General features: G+C 49.1%; 1 protein-coding gene across 4 annotated transcripts in view; it reads right to left on the reverse strand.

Annotated features, from left to right (window-relative positions):
* LOC137423410 (uncharacterized) overlaps positions 1–19,108 on the reverse strand; it is a 190,368-nt gene that overhangs the window by 156,941 nt on the left and 14,319 nt on the right. For 3 of the 4 annotated variants that reach the window (XR_013622858.1, XM_078774220.1, XM_078774222.1), the window contains one exon: positions 44–1,014. Coding sequence is in view for 3 of the 4 variants with exons in the window: in XM_078774220.1 (XP_078630346.1) it covers positions 44–1,014 (971 nt within the window). In the remaining variant the exon portion in view is untranslated. The remainder of the gene's footprint in view (positions 1–43; positions 1,015–19,108) is intronic. The other variant, XM_078774221.1, reaches the window with a different exon arrangement.

Below are 19,108 nucleotides of genomic sequence, written 5' to 3' on the forward strand. Positions count from 1 at the left end.
TTTCTGGCAAAAAGTACACAACTACAAACATATTCTGACTTACCCCAAACTCAGCTTGGCAAGACGAGTAGATCTACGAGTAGCCGAACAGCTAGTATTTGAAGGGAAAACGTTTGGAGTTTCTGATGAACAGACAGCTTCTTGAGTGTGGAAAATGTGTGACATTGAAGGAAAACCAGGCAGGCCCTGAAAAATAAAGCCATCTGGAGCAAAGGAGTGGCGAAGATGCATCTGCTGAAATGCTCCGACAGGCAACTCCTCAGCAGGGGCCTGCACCGGCCCGGCAGGCAACTCCTCAGCAGGCAACTCCTCAGCAGGGGCATGCAACGGCCCGGCAGGCAACTCCTCAGCAGGGGCCTGCACCAGCCCGGCAGGCAACTCCTCAGCAGGGGCCTGCAACTCCTCAGCAGGGGCCTGCACCGGCCCGGCAGGCAACTCCTCACCAAGGGCCTGCAACTCCTCAGCAGGGGCCTGCACCGGCCCGGCAGGCAACTCCCCAGCAGGGGCCTGCAACGGCCCGGCAGGCAACTCCTCAGCAGGGGCCTGCACCGGCCCGGCAGGCAACTCCTCACCAGGGGCCTGCACCGGCCCGGCAGGCAACTCCTCACCAGGGGCCTGCAACTCACCAGGGGCCTGCACCGGCCCGGCAGGCAACTCCTCACCAGGGGCCTGCACCGGCCCGGCAGGCAACTCCTCACCAGGGGCCTGCACTGGCCCAGCAGGCAACTCCTCACCAGGGGCCTGCAACTCCTCACCAGGGGCCTGCACCGGCCCGGCAGGCAACTCCTCACCAAGCGCCTGCACTATCCCAGAAGGAACGTCCTCAACCGGGGATTTGACAGGTCCAGCAGGTACCAGACCTGGGGGCTGCACCATCCCAGTAGGCAAGTCTTCAACCAGGGTCACCAACAGCCTGGCAGGCACAGATACCTGCTTGCCAAAGCCACGCTTTGTTGCCAATGTGGACGCAACTGGAGCCTTCAAGTTAGCTTTGTCTGACTTGGCATTTTCTTTCTGAATGTTTGAGGTTAGGGAGGGTTGAGGGAGTAAGCATTAGAAAAAAAAATAGTAAATATAAATATGTATACAGAGGACACACAATTTCAAAGTACCCCTTTACATATACAGTGCTTATAGAAAGTCTACACCCTCTTTCAAAATTTCCAACTTTTGTTGCCTTATAACCTGGAATTAAAATGCATTAAATCAGACTTTTTACACCTTTATTCACACATCATTACCCACAACTTCTAAGTGAAAAACAAATTCTACAAATTTCGAAAAATCTATTAAAAATGCAAAACGAGAATATCTTGGTGGAATAAGTTTCCACAGCCCTTATAATAACAATGGTAAATTAGCCCAGGTGTAATCAATCACATTCAAAATCACAAACCAAGTTAAGTAGCCTCCACCTGTGTTAAACCGTTAGGATTCTGATTATTTCAGAATAAAATCAGCCGTTCCTGTAGGTTTCCTCTGCTGGATAGAGCATTTTAAAGCAATCCAGCGTTTTGGCGAGCAGGAGGCAAGGGGAGTGGTGACTGTGTCCACCTTAAGGGTGTAGTACTGGTGAAAAATTGAGAAAACTACATAGGTACCTTTGAGAGGCCTATACACAAAAACAAAGTCAAGTTAATATCTAATTTTCAGTTTTTCTTGAAAGATATAATCTTGGCTTTAACTCAGACCAGTTTCAACGCTTCTTTGTCATATTACATGCATATAATTTGCATAAATTAGACCGTCAATAAAAAACAAGGAAAAACAAAGAACACATTTCTACTTCCATCTTCTATGTCACCTATCATTCTTTTCACACAAAACTTGGTACATGTATTATACGTGTTACTCTACTACCTGATGAGGATTTTGTGAAATTATGTCAAATGTTCACCAATTAGCTAATTATGCCAATTACCAGATAAAACTTGGTTGTCCTTCAATAAATCCACAATGGCTACTCCTATAAACAAAAGCCTTCATCATTTTAAAGGAAGTGATATTCTGAATATCCTGTCCAAATTTCAGCCCAAAAGAATGATGCATTTCCCAAGTTAAAACAAATTTCATGCAAAATATTATATTGAATTGAAATTTGAATTTTTCAATAATTAGGGGTACTTCTATGACCTCTAATAGCATGATTCTTGTTTATAAGACTATAAAGAAACTGTACAGCTTAGATTTAAAAAAAAATCAAAAAAAAAAAACACCTGTTCACCAGTACTACACCCTTAAGCAGCTTGTGAGCCTTGTTGTTTGCCCTGCGCGTTTTTATTTGCCCCATCTCATCCATGCGTTTATTGTACACCACTCCTTTCCTATGCCATCTCCAGGCGCTGCATGACGTCATTGCTGGGCACCAAAGGGGGCCCGGCAATGACGCACGCTGAAAGGGAGTACTCAGTTTTCACTCCGCTTTCTTGTTTGTTTGTCCGGGCGATAGCTAAGCCATCCTTTGAGCTGGGAAGCTGAAATTTCAGCACAATAGTGAGCAAGTGCTTTGGCAGAAAAGGTATTTTTTTTTGTTTTTTATTTATTTATTAATCGATTAATTACTTGATTATTAGTGATCAAGTACTTATTTATTTCCTTTCTCTTCTGGGCATTGTCTCAGGCACCTTTTGAGCTAGGAAGCTGATATTTGAACACGACAGTGACAAAGTGATGTGGCTATAAAGGATATTTTTTATTTATTGATTAATCAGTTAATCGATTAATTAATTATTGATCAATTAATTATTTAATTTTTTCGATTAATGACTTCTTTAATTTTCAAAAAGTTACAGCTTCACATGATGCATGAGTGGTTTAGGATATGACACTTAGCCAGTTGATTCAGAAAATATTTTATGATCACTGTTTATTGATTTTAATTATGCAATTAATCAATCAATTATTGTACACCTCTCCCTCCCAATACAGTCTCTGAGCTGCACGGGGGTATCGCCAGCCGCCGAAGGCGCCCCAGCAATGCCACGCTGGAGGATAGTTATTTATTTGGCATGGGGGCGGTGTACTTTGAATGCATCTGCACTTGTCTCATACTTTGTCTTTGTCTTTTTGTCCGGCAGATTTGGCGGCCTCACACTCCAGGCAGACTTGGCGGCCTCACACTCCAGGCAGATTTGGCGGCCTCACACTCCAGGCAGATTTGGCGGCCTCACACTCCAGGCAGATTTGGCGGCCTCACACTCCAGGCAGATTTGGCGGCCTCACACTCCAGGCAGATAGGCGGCCTCACGCATCCCCGCTTCGTCTGTCTGTCTCTCTGTCTGTCTCCCTCTGTCTGTGTCTGTCTGTCTGTCTGTCTCTGTCTGTGTGTGTCTCTCTGTCTGTCTGTCTGTGTCTCTCTGTCTGTCCGTCTCTCTCTCCACCCCTCATTCCCAATGTCGTCCTCTGCCCATCCCCAGGACTACAGGCATGGCGAGCAGGCGCCATTAGTGTCCGATTAAAATTTGTGAAGGAGGGACCCATTCCACTAGGTGAGGGGTTTGGTCGGACACATTGGAGTTCAAGGCTGAGGATATTTAAGGCTGCCTGAGTTCAAGGCTGCCTCATCTCCTTGTTTAATGGATTTGATGCGTCTTTCCAGTCCGCTGGGAAGCTTGCAGAGTTCTGGGTGAGGTGGACTGCTGCTCGGTGAGCTGGGTCTCCGGCTGACTGGGCAATCGAAGCCCTCTCCGACCACGAGAGGGTTGTGACAGTCCGCCTCTACAACGAGTATCAGATTACGATGTTCAGTATTCAGGAAGGATGGTTCGGTCACATTCCTAATGGGATTGTAATTGGGATGGACCGAGGGCAGGATTATTACGCGGTTCAGCCGAAAGTATGCTGCAGGTGTGGACAATTGGACCACTTTTTATGTGCAGCCAGTTGGGATATTCGAGGGAGCACTGTACCTTTGAGGCAGCACTGTAGGTTGCAGTGCAACCTGTGGTGTGATGTGGCACACCTTCCGCTCCTGCCCATGAAGCTACGCCAGCAAAATGCATGCGGGTGGGGTGGTGTTGCCCTGGGGACAAGAGCTGCCGAGGCTGTGTTGCCTCTTTCCCCCTCCCCCGCAGCTAATGAGGAGATAAGGACGGAGAGAGAAGAGAGCAGAATGGCGGTGGAGGTCCCCACGCCCCGGGCAGTGGTGGGGCAGCTTGTGTTGTTCCCCTTCCCCACGGAGCAAGGGGAGAAGAGAGGGATCTGTTATCAACACGGGGGCGGTGGTCATTGGGCCCGCTGAGGGGAGTGAGAGGAGGATGCCAGAGTTGACAAGGGTGAGTTCGCCCCTTTGCCTGCTGAGGAGAAGGAGGGCCATTACAGCTCCTTCGGTTATGAGGATGTGTCCACAAGTGGCTGGACCACTGTGAAGTGCCGGAGGGGCTGAGGAAAGGAGAAAACCCCCATGAGGAAGGGTTAAAGCCCCAGCCCGGTGTACAAAAAAAAGAAGAAAAAAAAAGTACTTATGGCCGTGAAGGAGGTGCCAAAAGGCTCCGTGCCTTCCAGATGTTCAGTGGAGGAGATCCAGAGGTAGCTTTGTTCTGCGGAACACGTCCCCTCAGCTGCCATCTCCCCTATCCATTCCAGTTCTGACTCGTGCTCCCCATGAGAAGACTCCCGGCCCCCGATTTCCCCCCCCCCCCCCCCATCCTCCTGGGGGTGGCAGGTGCAAATGAGGCAAAAAAGGTGGAAAAGTGACTTTTGGGGTTTTCTTTTGATGGACTGAATTTATTGATGGTTGGATATTTCTTTGTTATTTACTTGTTTGTTTTTGATGTATTTACTGGTTTGATAATTGTTCTCGACTTATTTGGTATCGACTATGGCTTTGATTTGTAAGTTTGACGATTTTTTTTTGACCTTTTTATGTAATATAAAAGGCCATGCAACCATTAAAGCCATGAGCACCAAGGCGCTGTCAAAAGACCTCTGGTATAAAATTGTTTGGTACAGACCTATCCCAACAGACTCAGCTGTAATTGCTGCCAAAGGTGCTTCCACCAAGTATTAAATCAGAGGGGTGGATACTCATCCAACAAAGATATTCTCGTTTTGTATTTTTAATTGATTTGCTGAAATTTGTAGAATTTGTTTTTCACTTGGAAGTCGAGTTATGATGTGTAAATAAAGGTGAAAAACCCTGATTTAATACATTTTAATTCCAGGCTATAAGGCAACAAAGGTGAACATTTTGAAAGAGGGTGTAGACTTTGTATAGGCACTGTGTGTATCCAAAAACGTATCATTATGCATGAAAGAAGTCGACAAATGATTATCCCAATGTGCTTCACTTTGTTCTCCGTGCAACTCGACTACCCCGTTTCAAAAACATTTTCATTGATTTATCCTGCCATTCTGCACAGGCACCCCCTGCTGATTATGATATCTACAAACAGACTGCATTAAATTATTTTCAATGGACAGCCTTACTGAATACAGAGATAAAAGTTCAGAAATCCACAAAGTTTTCAAATGTAAAAAAAAACAAAAAAAAACAAATCAAAATATCAAATATATCAAAATACATCATATCAAACCTGCCTACTCGAGTTAAGTATTTGTGTACAATTCTGTTGAAAATGAGCAATCACAACTTTCTCAGTTGAAAAAAGAATAGAATTCAGTACAAGACAAGCAAGGCTCAGAAGAATGATCCCAATTAGCAGAAGTTCAATAAAAGCACTGAGTGCCAGAAATTCAAGATTTGGGTATTGCCAAATGCTTATCCCCACGCCTAAAAACAAAACAAAATGGGGAATATTGTCATCAGCTCCATCCAACCGTCTGTCACGCGATCTCTTCCAAAAAGTTTGCGTACAAATTCACCAAACTTGGTATTGTGTTTCAGGGTGAGGACTTAGGGTCACAGGGGTTAAACCACAAGATTTTTTTTTTTTTTTTTTCCCCCACTCAAAATTTGATAGTCGGTCCTGGTGGAACTTTGTCATCTTGCAACCTTGATTTCGGTGGCAAGCATGGGAATTTGTGATGGCGCAAAATGGACTTCACTCTAGTTAGTGGACTTCACCTTTCACTCACTCACCGCAGGCAGGTAGGTGGTCTTTGTCTTCTACCGACTCCTCTCCGGCCTTGCTCCCCCAGCTCTCTGTGCTCTGTCCCCCAAATATTCCTGCAGGTCGCACAAGATCTGCCAGCAAGCCTCTGATGGTTAAACTGCCAAAGTCTAGGCTCTCTGCTCACCTTCACTCTTTCATTCCCCTTTTCTCCCGCCTCTGGAACAAACTCCCACACTCCCTTCAATCCCACTCCTCCCTCCAGGTCTTTAAAAAACAGCTGTTCACCACCATCTCTTATCTTCCCCCATCCAAAACCTTGATCTTTTCTACCCCCACTAATTCACCCCATATCCACCTTGTTTGTAATTCCAACTTCTTTCCTGGTAGTCCAGGCAGTGTCCATATGTTTTATGCCTCTCCCACCCCCTTTCCCATGCCTCCCCCCCAAAGCCCTCTCCCTCCAACAGATCTCTCGATGTCTCCATGTCTCTCGGTTCCTGCTCTCAAATGTTGTGTTTGTGTCCTTCCCCCTCTCCCCATCTTGTCTACCGCTCCCGATGCTTTTTGTTTTATGTGTCGGTTTGTCGGTTATGTGTCTGTTTGTCGGTTTGTCTGTGTGATAAATGATCGCTCTTTCACGAGCCTCGATCTTGTATACAAAAAAAAAAAAAAAAAAAAAAGTTCCCTCCATCACCAAAGGTAGATGGATGGACCTTATGTTTTCACCCACCTGTTTGTCTGTGACCAAGTTCTCAAGAAGTTGTGGACTGATTTGGACAAAACTTGGTGGCCAGGATGGATGTTTGACACGGATGAACAGTTTCGATTTTGGTGAATATCCAAATCCGGATACGACAATTATTATTATTATTTTTTTTTTACAAGTGATTCTTCACCATTGAGCGATGGAGCCAACAACCACATATACAGTCACGCGAAAAAGTAAGTACACCCCATGTAAAGTTTTGACTTTTTCAACATATTTCAACATAAAGCTATTTGATCTTCATTTCAACAACATTGATAGATAAAGGTGAGATTGTAGCGGTTACCGGAAGTATGACACAATTACCTTGCACGGGCCGATGACGCAACCGGCGAGCGGTCACTTGTCCGGACTCGCCCGGGCGTGTCCAGACTTGCCTTTCCCGGGCGAACACTTGGCTATTTGCAGACCACGCCCCGCCTGAGAGGCGTGGCTTTTGTGTGTTGAACTTTACTTATAAATTGCTGCCCGTTCGATGGGCTGATTCAGTGCTTTTGAGTTCTTTTGAGTGAGCTGGAAATAAATAGCTGAGTGAAACTTCATTCCTGGCGTCGTTCATTTTTGTCCTGTTTTATCGTGCGAGCATAGCTCCCACAATTGGTGACCCCTTTTCAAGAACATGGCGATGGAGTCATCTGAGGCTTTAAAGCTCCCGGGCTTTTGGGAATCGCACGCGGCTGTCTGGTTCGCCCTGCGGAACATTACTGAGGACACAACGCGCTACCACCATGTGGTCTCGGCGCTCAACGCCTCCACCGCGGCCCGGGTCCTGAGCTTCCTACAGAACCTGCCGAACGCCGACAAATACGGCGCGCTCAAAGGTCTACTCCTCGGTGCGTTTGGACTCAGAGACCGAACGCGCGTGACAACTACTCGACCTCCCGGAGCTGGGTGAGGCCTGTCCATCCGAGCGCATGGACCACATGCTGGCTCTACTCGGCGACCACGGCCTGGATTTCCTCTTCCGTGAGCTGTTCCTCCGGCAGCTACCCGGGCAGGTACGGTTAGCTTTGGCTAACTCGCCCATCACGGACCCTCGCGCCCTGGCCAAGGAGGCCGATAAATTTTTCTCAGCCAGGCGACACGTCAGAGCGGCCGCCTGGAACCCTGGGCCGACCGAGGCAACGCCCGCGCCACGACAGGCGCCACCACCGGCCAAGTCAGCGCCACTGGCGGCAGTGGCCGCCGCGACACCCAGTCGACCGAACAGGACGCGACCCCCGGAGCCTCCACCAGAGCGGACCATGTGCTATCACCACGCCAGGTTCGGGCAGAAGGCCAGAACGTGCCGCCCAACATGCACTTTCGGCAGGTCGGGAAACGACCAGGCCGGCGCTCGCTGCCTGCCATGAGCATCGGCCATTCAGGCAGCCTTCTGTTTATCACGGACACAGCGTCCGGGCGGCGTTTTTTGTGCGACACCGGCGCTCAGCTGAGCGTGATACCCGCCTCGGTGCAGGACAAACAGGCCGCGCTTTGCGGCCCCGCCTTGTAGTCAGGTTCACTATGTCAATAAATTATATTTCGTTCAAAATCATGGTAGATTAGCAAACCTATACATTTTTGGAAAGGTTATAGCATAAGGAAACTAAAAATCAATGTTTACATTTGGAGAGATACCTGTATGGCGGCCATTTTGGATTTTCAAAATGGCCACTGTAAAATACATATTTTGTTCTATTTCTGCCTCTAATTACCCTAAAAACTTTTTAAAATATACTAAACGTATATTTTCAGGGACAAGGAATCCAATGAAAGTATCAAATTAGTGCTATGGGGAATGAATGGTAAGACACGAATCAAAGGTTTTGAATTGCAAAATACTGTCTTTATATTCGCGATAAGTTGCATAATCAAATACATGTTATCATTTTGTACAGGCAGTTAATAACATCAAAATGTGTCACAATAATTCATATCACCAAACATACACAGGCAGTCAGCAAAATCATATATACACATGCAGTCAGTATAACTTCACATCTACACAGGCAGTCAATGACAAAATATACACAGGCAGTCAATGGCATCAAACATACACGATTACAGAATATGCCATTTAGAGGTCGTCATCACTGTCCTGTGTGTCGTATTGGACAATATAGTCCGCATCGTTTTCACAGTCCGTTCCACACAAGCAAAGGTCGGTCAAATTGATTGGCAAATCGAATTGGTCGAATGGTCGATCGAAGCGATTGGTCAAATGGAATTGGTCGAATCGAATTGGTCGGAATTGGCAAATGTAAACATTGATTTTCAGATTTTCCATGTAATAACGTTTCCAAAAATGTATAGGTTTGCTAATCTACCATGATTTTGAACGAAAAAACAGTGAACCTGACGATTGGTCACCGCAAACGGCTCCTCCATCCACACCTTCGGTTCGCGGTGTCGCATTCTGCTTCGGGGGCCAGCGCTTCAGGTGGGACTTCATCACAGCGAACGTGCCCATGGCCTTGCTGGGTGCAGATTTTCTTTGCGCGCATGGGCTTTTGGTCGACGTCAAACGGCGTCGGCTCATCAACGCGGAGACCTTCAGCTCACTCGCTTGCTCATTGAGCGGCTCCGCAACAACCAAGCTAGCCTGCGCGCTCCCGGCCGCGGACGATTTCACCCGCCTACTCGCCGAGTTTCCCGCCCTCACGCAGCCGACGTTTTCGGCCGTCGCCGTCAAGCACGGCGTCGAACACCACATCCCGACCACAGGTCCACCGGTCTATGCCATGGCTCGCCGCCTCGACTCGGCCAAACTCGCCGTGGCGAAGGCGGAATACGCCCCGCTGGAGCGATTGGGCATTGTGCGACACTCGAATAGCGCGTGGGCCTCGCCCCTGCACATCGTGCCCAAACCGGGTGGCGGATGGCGACCATGCGGTGATTACCGCCACCTCAACGACACCACCCCCGACCGACCGGTACCCGATACCACACATACAGGACTTTTCCGCCCGTTTGGCGGGGCGGGTGATCTTTTCCGAGGTCGACCTCATTCGGGGCTACCACCAGGTACCCGTCCGGCCGGCCGACGTGCCGAAGACTGCGGTAATTACACCTTTTGGCCTCTTCAAATTCCTTCGCATGCCGTTCGGCCTTAAGAACACGGCCCAGGCCTTCCAGCTGCTGATGCACAGCGTGCTGCGCGACCTCACCTTCCTTTTAGTCTACTTGGACGACATTCTCGTCGCCAGCACTTTCCGGGCGGAGCACCTCATCCACCTGCGCACGCTTTTTGAGCGCCTCAGCCAGCACGGCCTCATTATCAACCCGGCGAAATGCCAGTTTAGCGTAACGGCCGTCGACTTCCTGGGGCACCGCATCACGAAGCGTGGGGCCGTCCCGCTGCCTACCAATGTGGAGGCAGTCAAGTTTCCCGCGCCCCCGCTCCATCAAGGCCCTACAGGAATTTTTGGGGATGGTAAATTTCTACCACCGGTTCGTGCCTCGCGCCGCCCAACTCCTGCGCCCCCTGCACGAGGCCCTCCGGGGCAAGCCGGCCAAGCACGACGTCGCCTGGACCACAGAGATGGACGCGGCGTTCACGGGCGTGAAGCTGGCCATCGCCAACGCGACCATGCTGGCGCACCCGGCGCGCGACGCACCCATCGCCCTCACCACGGACGCTTCCGACTACACGATGGACGCCGTGCATGAACAGTGGGTGAACGGGGCTAGGCAACCGCTGGCCTTCCTCAGCCGGCAGCTTCGCCCTAACGCGCGCAAGTATAGCGCTTTCGACCGCGAGCTCCTCGGCCTTTACCTGGCCGTTCGCCACTTCCGCTATCTTTTAGAGGGCCGCCCGTTCACGGCGTTTGTGGACCACAAACCCCTGGTCTTTGCCATGGCCAAGGTTAAAGAGGTGTGGTCGGACCGCCAGCAGCGCCACCTCTCCGCCGTGTCTGAATTTACGACGGACATCCGGCACGTCGCGGGCAAGGACAACGCTGTGGCCGATTGCCTCTCCCGGTCCGGCGCGAACGCCATTCACCTGGGTGTGGACTTCGCCCGCATGGTGGCCGACCAGACCGCCGACCTCACGGTGCAAGCCCTCCGGACAGCGGACACAGGCCTGCGGTTGGCTGACGTCCCCTTTGAGGACACAGGCACAGTTCTCCTGTGCGACGTTTCCCTGGGCCAACCTCGCCCCACCGTGCCCACCGGATGGCAGCAGCACATTTTTGACGCCCTCCACGGCCTTTCCCACCCGGGCCGGAAAGCATCACAGAAGCTTGTGGCAGCAAAGTTCGTCTGGCACGGGCTCCGTAAGGACGTCCGCGACTGGGCCAACATTTGTGTCGCCTGCCAGCGCGTGAAGGTCCACCGGCACACCCACGCCCCGTTGGCACCATTCGACGTGCCCGCGCGGCGCTTCGACCACGTCAATGTGGACATGGTGCCCCTTCCCTCCTCGTGGGGCTTCACCCACCTCCTCACGATGGTGGACAGGACCACCAGGTGGCCGGAGGCCGTCCCGCTGGCATCAACGACATGACACAGGCCTTCATTGGCACCTGGATTGCTCGTTTTGACGGGCCCTCGGACATCTCCTCCGACAGAGGCCCGCAATTCGCCTCTGAGCTTTGGGGCACGGTCGCCCAGGCCTTGGGGGTCAAGCTACATGGCACCATGGCCTACCACCTCCAAGCCAACGGCTTGTGCGAGCGGTTCCACCGCTCGATGAAGGCCGCTCAGGGCCAGCCTCCAGGACGACAGTTGGGCCGACAGGCTCCCGTGGGTCCTATTGGGCCTCCGAACGGCCCCTAAAGAAGACCTCCAGGCTTCCACCGCCGAGCTGGTCGACGGCCAGCCACTGCGCGTGCCGGGCGAATTAATCCCCGACGCCACTGGCCCCTGGTCCGCGGCTCGCCAACGCTCGGTCCTCCAGGAGGCCGCCAGGAGATTTGCCCCCGTGCCCACGCCCTACCACGGCTGCCCCCAACCCCACGTCCCCCCAGCACTTCGCACTGCGGAGTCCGTTTTTATCCGGCACGACGCACACCGGGGACCGCTCCGGCCACCATACGATGGACCTTTCCGGGTCCTGAAGAGGGACGACAAGTCGTTCATCATCGACATCGGCGGCAAGCCAGACCGCATCTGCGTGGACCGCCTCAAGCCGGCCCATTTGGACCTCGACCAACCTCTGCGGCCATCTTGGATTTTGACGTGGCGACCCAATTTTCAATAACGTTCTTCCTTATGCCTAGATACACCCACACCAGATTAGAAGTTGGTATTACACTTATTTTTTTAAGATATTCCGCTAACAAGGTTCAGACATACATGGCGGTGGCCATCTTGGATTTTGACGTGGCGACCCAATTTTCAATAGCGTTCTTCCTTGTGCCTAGATACACCCACACACCAGATTAGAAGTTGGTACTTCGCTTATTTTTCAAGATATTCATCTCACAAGGTTCAGACATACATGGCATCAGACATACATGGCGGCGGCCATCTTGGATTTTAACGTGGGTTGCACCCACACACCAAATTCGAATGCGGTCCTTCACGCACACACACACCCACATGCACGCACGGACACACGGACGGAGGGGAAAACCACAGTCCCCCTTTCGCTCCGCTGTGCGACGGGGGACAAAAAGTCAAAACTTTACATGGGGTGTACTGTTATGAATTTGGGTAGAGGAATATCTAGAGCCAGATCGATCTGTGTCGGTAGGTATTCGACTGTCGCGATAGGGAATCAACCTTGCAATAAGTTCTGGGTTTGTAGGCGGTTTGTCGGGATAAAAGTATACCTGTGAACATACCAGGATGTTCGGGTATTAAATATTGTCAGGAATAAGAAAACACCCCTTGTGTGTCAGACCTGGTAATCATTCCTTTGTCCCTTCTGGCAACGCACTCCTATAAACACTTAGATAGGCCCTTTAGTGCACACAGTAATTAAATCCCCTTCCCTTACAAAGACTTTGGAGAACAGGCAGAAAGCCAAGACGGGGCACCACCAATGGTGCCGCAGCCAGCCATGCCACCAGCTGGCCCAGCAGCCAGCCTAGGCGCCACGCCCAGGAGGACTGTTGACTGGGCAGTGAGAGGGACGAGCAATACGACCAGCGGGAGGGACTCGGCCAATGGGGGGGCACGCCGAGACCGACATCACAGGCCAGGTTATAAAAGGGCGCGCGGCACGACATTTTCAGCAGCTCTCCTGGCTTCTTCACTCGTGGTTTCTTCGCGCTCCTGGCTTCCTCTCTGGGCGCTGTTCTCCCCGTCTCAGCTCTCTTCGCGGTGGACCTTGTGTGGGGATCGCTGGCCCAGCGTGGACGTGTGGTGCTTTTGGCTCTACGTGGTGCTTGGTGCTGAACAGGAGCGAAGGACCTCGTGGTGAGCAGTGGAGCGAGTCGCTTCGGGGCGTTGGCTCGGGCCTGGCGGAGTGAGTGGGCGAAGCGGACAAGGGTTTTCACGGCGCCGGAGTTTGGAGCCACGTTGAACGGACACTGCACTTGGACAGATAAGGACGGACCACATTTCCATTACACGACGATTTATTTTATTTATCGATTCCTGTGTGGCATATTTGAAGTGAGATGTGTGGGATCCCAATATCGGACCATTATTTTATTACCGCCATGTTCCTTGTTCTCGGGTTCCGGAATAAACGTGTTTCTTTTTGTACATTATAATTGGGTTTTCACGAGTTAATTCCACTGCAGGATCGGAGCTGCCGTCGGTTCGCTCAAGGTAAGCGCTTTTGCCGCACCTTCCGCTTCCCTTCTTCCTCCCGCGGGTTTATAGCAACGTCCGTGTTTGATCGTCGCCTCCAGTAAATCCGTTTGGTCCATCTGCGGTCCCTGGTATTAACCGGAGGGATTCGCACACGACAATACTTACGTTTTCACGTGACTGTACACCATGATATTTCAAATATATATTTAAGGACTATCACAAATCTTGGTGGATGGGTTGGGTAGTTGACAAGAACAAGCCGACGGCATTTTTCTTTAAGTCCGGAAGGGAGGTGATAATATATCTATATATCCATCTATCCATCTATCCATCTATATATCTATATATATCTATATACAGTGAAACCTTGACTTACGAGTGCACCAACTTACGAGTTTTCCGAGATACGAGCCGTCGCTCGGTCGATCTTTTGCCTTGTGATGCGAGCCGAGATCTGAGTTACGAGCGAGCGAGCTTATGCCACCCGCCACTAGGTGGCCCAGCGAGCGTTCAGTTCACGTGGTTATCTTGCCGTGCAAGCATCTCTGCCGTATCGCTGTTGCTTTGTTTTCGCATTTTGTTTATTTTGGAAAATTTCTTAGTTTTAACCATGGGTCCTAAGAAATTGAGTGCCAAGGGCAGTGCTGAGAAGAAGAAAAGGTTGATGTGCTTGGATATAAAACACGTAATCGTCAAAAAACATGAGCGAGGTGTGCGTGTTGTCGACTTGGCGAGGCAGTACGATCGTAGTACTTCTACGATATGTACGATTTTGAAGCAGGAGGAGTCGATAAAGGCTATAACGCCAGCCAAGGGCGTTAAGATTATTTCAAAGCTCCGGACCTCTATCCATGAAGAGATGGAGAAGTTGTTGTTTGTGTGGTTGACGGAGAAGCAGCTCGCAGGAGATACCATGACCGAGAGCATCATCTGTGAGAAGGCACGAGACATTTACGGGGATTTGGTGCAGCAGACGGCAGGAACATCAACGGACGAGGCATCGGAAGTCATTCAAAGCCAGTCGAGGATGGTTTGATAATTTTAAGAAGAGGACCGGCATTCACTCCGTCGTCAGGCATGGTGAGGCAGCAAGCTCGGATGTGAAGGCAGCTGAAGATTTTATTATAACTTTTGCCGAACTGATAGAAGCCGAAGGATACATCCCCCAGCAAATCTTCAACTGTGACGAGACAGGGCTCTTCTGGAAAAAGATGCCGAGGACGACGTATATAACGGCAGAGGAGAAGAGCATGCCATGTTCAGAGTGCCGGCGATAGCTCGCCTTCTCTTTGTGGAAGACACGGTGAGATCCTTAACATCCAACAACAAATGGGACGCAAACGGGGCGCCCAGTTTAGCGGTACACACATTGATGAATCACCCTGCCTGTGAAACACCGACATGACAGGTTATAGCTGGGTCGGGATTCAAACCCAGGCTGGACAGTTTAGAGTCAAGTGTGCGTACCTCCAGTCCAGGCCATCCTGCCAACTTGTATGCTGCATACAGGTGAAATATAAAGCACGAGATATTTTTATATATATATTTCAAAAAAATTGGTGTGGTTTTTGGGGGGCTGGAACGGATTAATAGCATTTCAATTCATTTTAATGGGTAAATTTAATTTGAGAAACGAGCAAATTGAGTTACGAGCTCGGTCACAGAACGAATTAAACTCGTAAGTCAAGGTTTCACTGTATATATATATATATATATATATATATCCATCTATATATATATATATATATCTACATATATATCTATATATATATATATCTACATATATATCTATATATATATATATATCTACATATATATCTATATACATATATATCTATATATATATATATCTACATATATATCTATATATATATATATATATATATATATATATATATATATATATCTATACACAAAGAATTAAGTTAAGCACCCCCCCCCGTTATTTTACAACCTCGCACATTACAAGTTTGTTGTCGTCAAAACAGTGTAATATACCCATGTTATTGCTATATTTTCTGGAGAAGTGATATTATGGTCACATAAAAACATAACAATCATGCCGTTTTCAATATTTTATTCTGAATAATTTAAGGTGAAATTTTTTGGGAATTTTAGGCATATTTTCACCTCAATTTAAGTATGGAGCTATAGGTCCATCACGGACAGTGTGGATGACGTTTATGTTTTCTAACGTACAGTCATTGTTCTGAGAAGACCTCTAGCGATCTTTGCGTCAATAACGTGTGTAGGACCCACGTGATCGGATCACTGACTCAACCCTACGTCTCATAGACCCTGTAAGCCGTCGTATGCGTTGCTGTGGCAGGTTGTTCCATTCCCGATGTAATGCACGTTCGGGACATGTTGGGACGACAAATTGCGAAGATGGTCCCTCCAATAGCCAATCTGGATGAATTGGAACGTGCATTACATCGGGAATGGAACAACCTGCCACAGCAACGCATACGACGGCTTACAGGGTCTATGAGACGTAGGGTTGAGTCAGTGATCCGATCACGTGGGTCCTACACACGTTATTGACGCAAAGATCGCTAGAGGTCTTCTCAGAACAATGACTGTACGTTAGAAAACATAAACGTCATCCACACTGTCCGTGATGGACCTATAGCTCCATACTTAAATTGAGGTGAAAATATGCCTAAAATTCCCAAATAATTTCACCTTAAATTATTCAGAATAAAATATTGAAAACGGCATGATTGTTATGTTTTTATGTGACCATAATATCACTTCTCCAGAAAATATAGCAATAACATGGGTATATTACACTGTTTTGACGACAACAAACTTGTAATGTGCGAGGTTGTAAAAAAACGGGGGGGGTGCTTAACTTAATTCTTTGTGCATATATATCTATATCTATCTATATCTATCTATATCTATCTATATATATATTTTTTTTTTTTTTGTATACAATATCGAGGCTCGTGAAAGAGCGAACATTAATCACATGAACACACAGAAAGACAAACCGACACATAAAACATATAACATAGGGAGCGGTAGACAAGATGGGGAGAGAGGGGGAGAGAGGGGGAAGGACACAAACACAACATTTGAGAGCAGGGACCGAGAGACATGGAGACATCGAGAGATCTGAGAGAGGGCGAGGGCTTTGGGGGGGGGGGGGGGGGCGTGGGAAGGGGGCAGTGGGAGAGGTATAAAACATATGGACACTGCCAGGACTTCCAGGAAAGAAGTTGGAATTTCAAACAAGGTGGATCTGGGGTGAATTAGCGGGGGTAGAAAAGATCAAGGTTTTGGATGGGGGAAGATAAGAGATGGTGGTGAACAGCTGTTTTAAAGACCTGGAGGGAGGAGTGGGATTGAAGGGAGTGAGGGAGTTTGTTCCAGAGGCGGGAGAAAAGAGGAATGAAAGAGTGAAGGTGAGCGGAGAGCCGAGATTTCGGCAGTTTAACCATCAGAGGGTTGCTGGCAGATCTTGTGCGACCTGTAGGAATATTTGGGGGACAGAGCACAGAGAGAGCTGGGGGTGCAAGGCCGGAGAGGAGTCGGTAGAAGACAGAAAGACCACCTACCTGCCTGCGGTGAGTGAGTGAAAGGCCCTCAGAGATAGCTTCATCGCGGGAGATTCCAATAATTCTGAAAGCTTTGGTTTCAACAGCGTGAAGCCGAGCTAGGTGTGAGGCAGGAGCACCGGCCCATAGGGGAGAACAGTATTCCATTGAGCTGCGGATGAAAGCCTTGTATGTGGTGAGGAGCTCAGGTGTGCCAAGGAAGGACTTCGCACGACGGAGGATGCCCAGTCGGCGACTGGCTTTGGAGGCCAGCTTGGAAATGTGGTTTTCCCAAGAAAGATCATGGCAGATAGTGAGACCCAAAATCTTGAGCGACAGAACTTCTTGGAGAGGATTGTTGAGAAAGTAGATGGGAGGGTTGTCCAGTCGATCTTTTCGGAGAGACATAGTAAGAGTGTGAGATTTGTCAGGATTGAAAGACATGTTCCACTTGTTTGACCAGTCTGTGATTTTGTCCAGGTCTTCAGAGAGTGAGGAGGCAGCAGACTGCCGATCTGAGGGAAGAGGAATGGAGCGGCAGAGAGTGGAGTCATCAGCAAAGAGATAGAGAGGATTTTCGAGAGAGTCAGAGAGATCATTGATGAAGACCAGAAAAAGCACGGGGCCCAGAACACTGCCTTGGGGAACTCCAGCCTGAACAGGAAGAGGAGATGAGAGAAACCCATTCAGGGCCACACGTTGACGACGACTAGAGAGGAAGTCCGCCAGCCATGCGTGGAGATTTCCATGGATACCAAAGGAGGAGAGTTTGGTGAGCAGAGCGGGGTGCCAGACCGTGTCGAAGGCACGTGATATGTCGAGGGAGACAGCTCTAATTTCCTGTTTGGCATTGAGGACCTCCATCCATTGTTGAGACAGCAGAAGCAGCATGTCCAGAGTAGAGTGACCTGGTCTGAAACCAAATTGATGATCAGAGATCAAGCCATTGGAGAAGAGGAAAGATTTCATATCAGAAGCAATGATGGATTCCATGACTTTGCTGATAATTGGGAGAAGGCTGATTGGTCTGTAGTTGCTAGGATCTGTTTTTGCACCTTTTTTGTGCAAAGCGGTGATGTTGGCTGATTTCCAAGCAGATGGCAGTTGACCTTGAGCAAAAGAGAGGGTGAAGAGAACAGAGAGAGGGTGAGATAGAGCAGCAGAGCAGGATTTTAGGACCCGTGGGCTGATGCCGTCGGGTCCAGTTGCAGAATCAGAGTCGAGGGTTGACAGAAACTTTTCCACCTTGTCAGGAGGAAAGGACACGGAGTCCAGGAGCAGCAGGGTACGACTGGGTATGGTGGGTACAGAGAGGGATGGGTTTGGGACACAAGATTTAGAGGCAAACACAGAGTTGAGGCATTCAGCTTTTTCACGTGCGGAGTCAGCTGTGTAGCCGTTTGAGGTAAGGGAGGGGATGGAGGGGGAACAAACACCAGAAACGGATTTGACCAGACGCCACCAGGATTTGGAAGAGGGAGACAGATAAGAGAGTTCGGTCTTGAGAACGGAGAGATATTGTTTCCTGGCTCTCCTGAGGGTGGACACACACTTGTTTCGGGCTTTGTGAAAGGAAATGAGATTTCCTTCCGTTGGATTTGCTTTCCAGGAGACGAAGGCAAGTTGTTTCTGGGCAACAGCCTCACCACAAGATTCCGTGTACCATGGACGGGAGGAAGGGTATGACAACTGAAGACGAGATGGGATAAATCTGTGCATGAGAGAGAGCAATTTACTTTGGAAGAATTCCCAGGATGAGTTGATGTCAGAGGTGGTAGAGATGGGAGACCAGTCCAGATGATTGATGGCTGCTTGAAGACCGTGCCAGTTGGCCTGAGTGAAATGCCAGACTCGTCGACGCTGAGCAGGCTCCCTGAGGATGGTCAGAGAGATGTCCACTTCAACAAGGACATGATCAGATGATCCGATCGGAGCAGAAGAAGAGCAGCAGACATTTTCAGGGAAGTTAGTCATAACCAAGTCCAGAAGAGAAGATGTTCCGTTGACTGAGATCCGGGTCGGGAAATTGACAGATTGTGTCAGTCCCAGTGAGTCGCTCACGATATTTATCTATATATATATATATATATATCTAT

This window comes from Myxine glutinosa, chromosome 3 (genome assembly GCF_964187855.1).
Source record: "Myxine glutinosa chromosome 3, kmMyxGlut1.1, whole genome shotgun sequence".
In the NCBI taxonomy this organism is placed as follows: Eukaryota; Metazoa; Chordata; class Myxini; order Myxiniformes; family Myxinidae; genus Myxine; species Myxine glutinosa.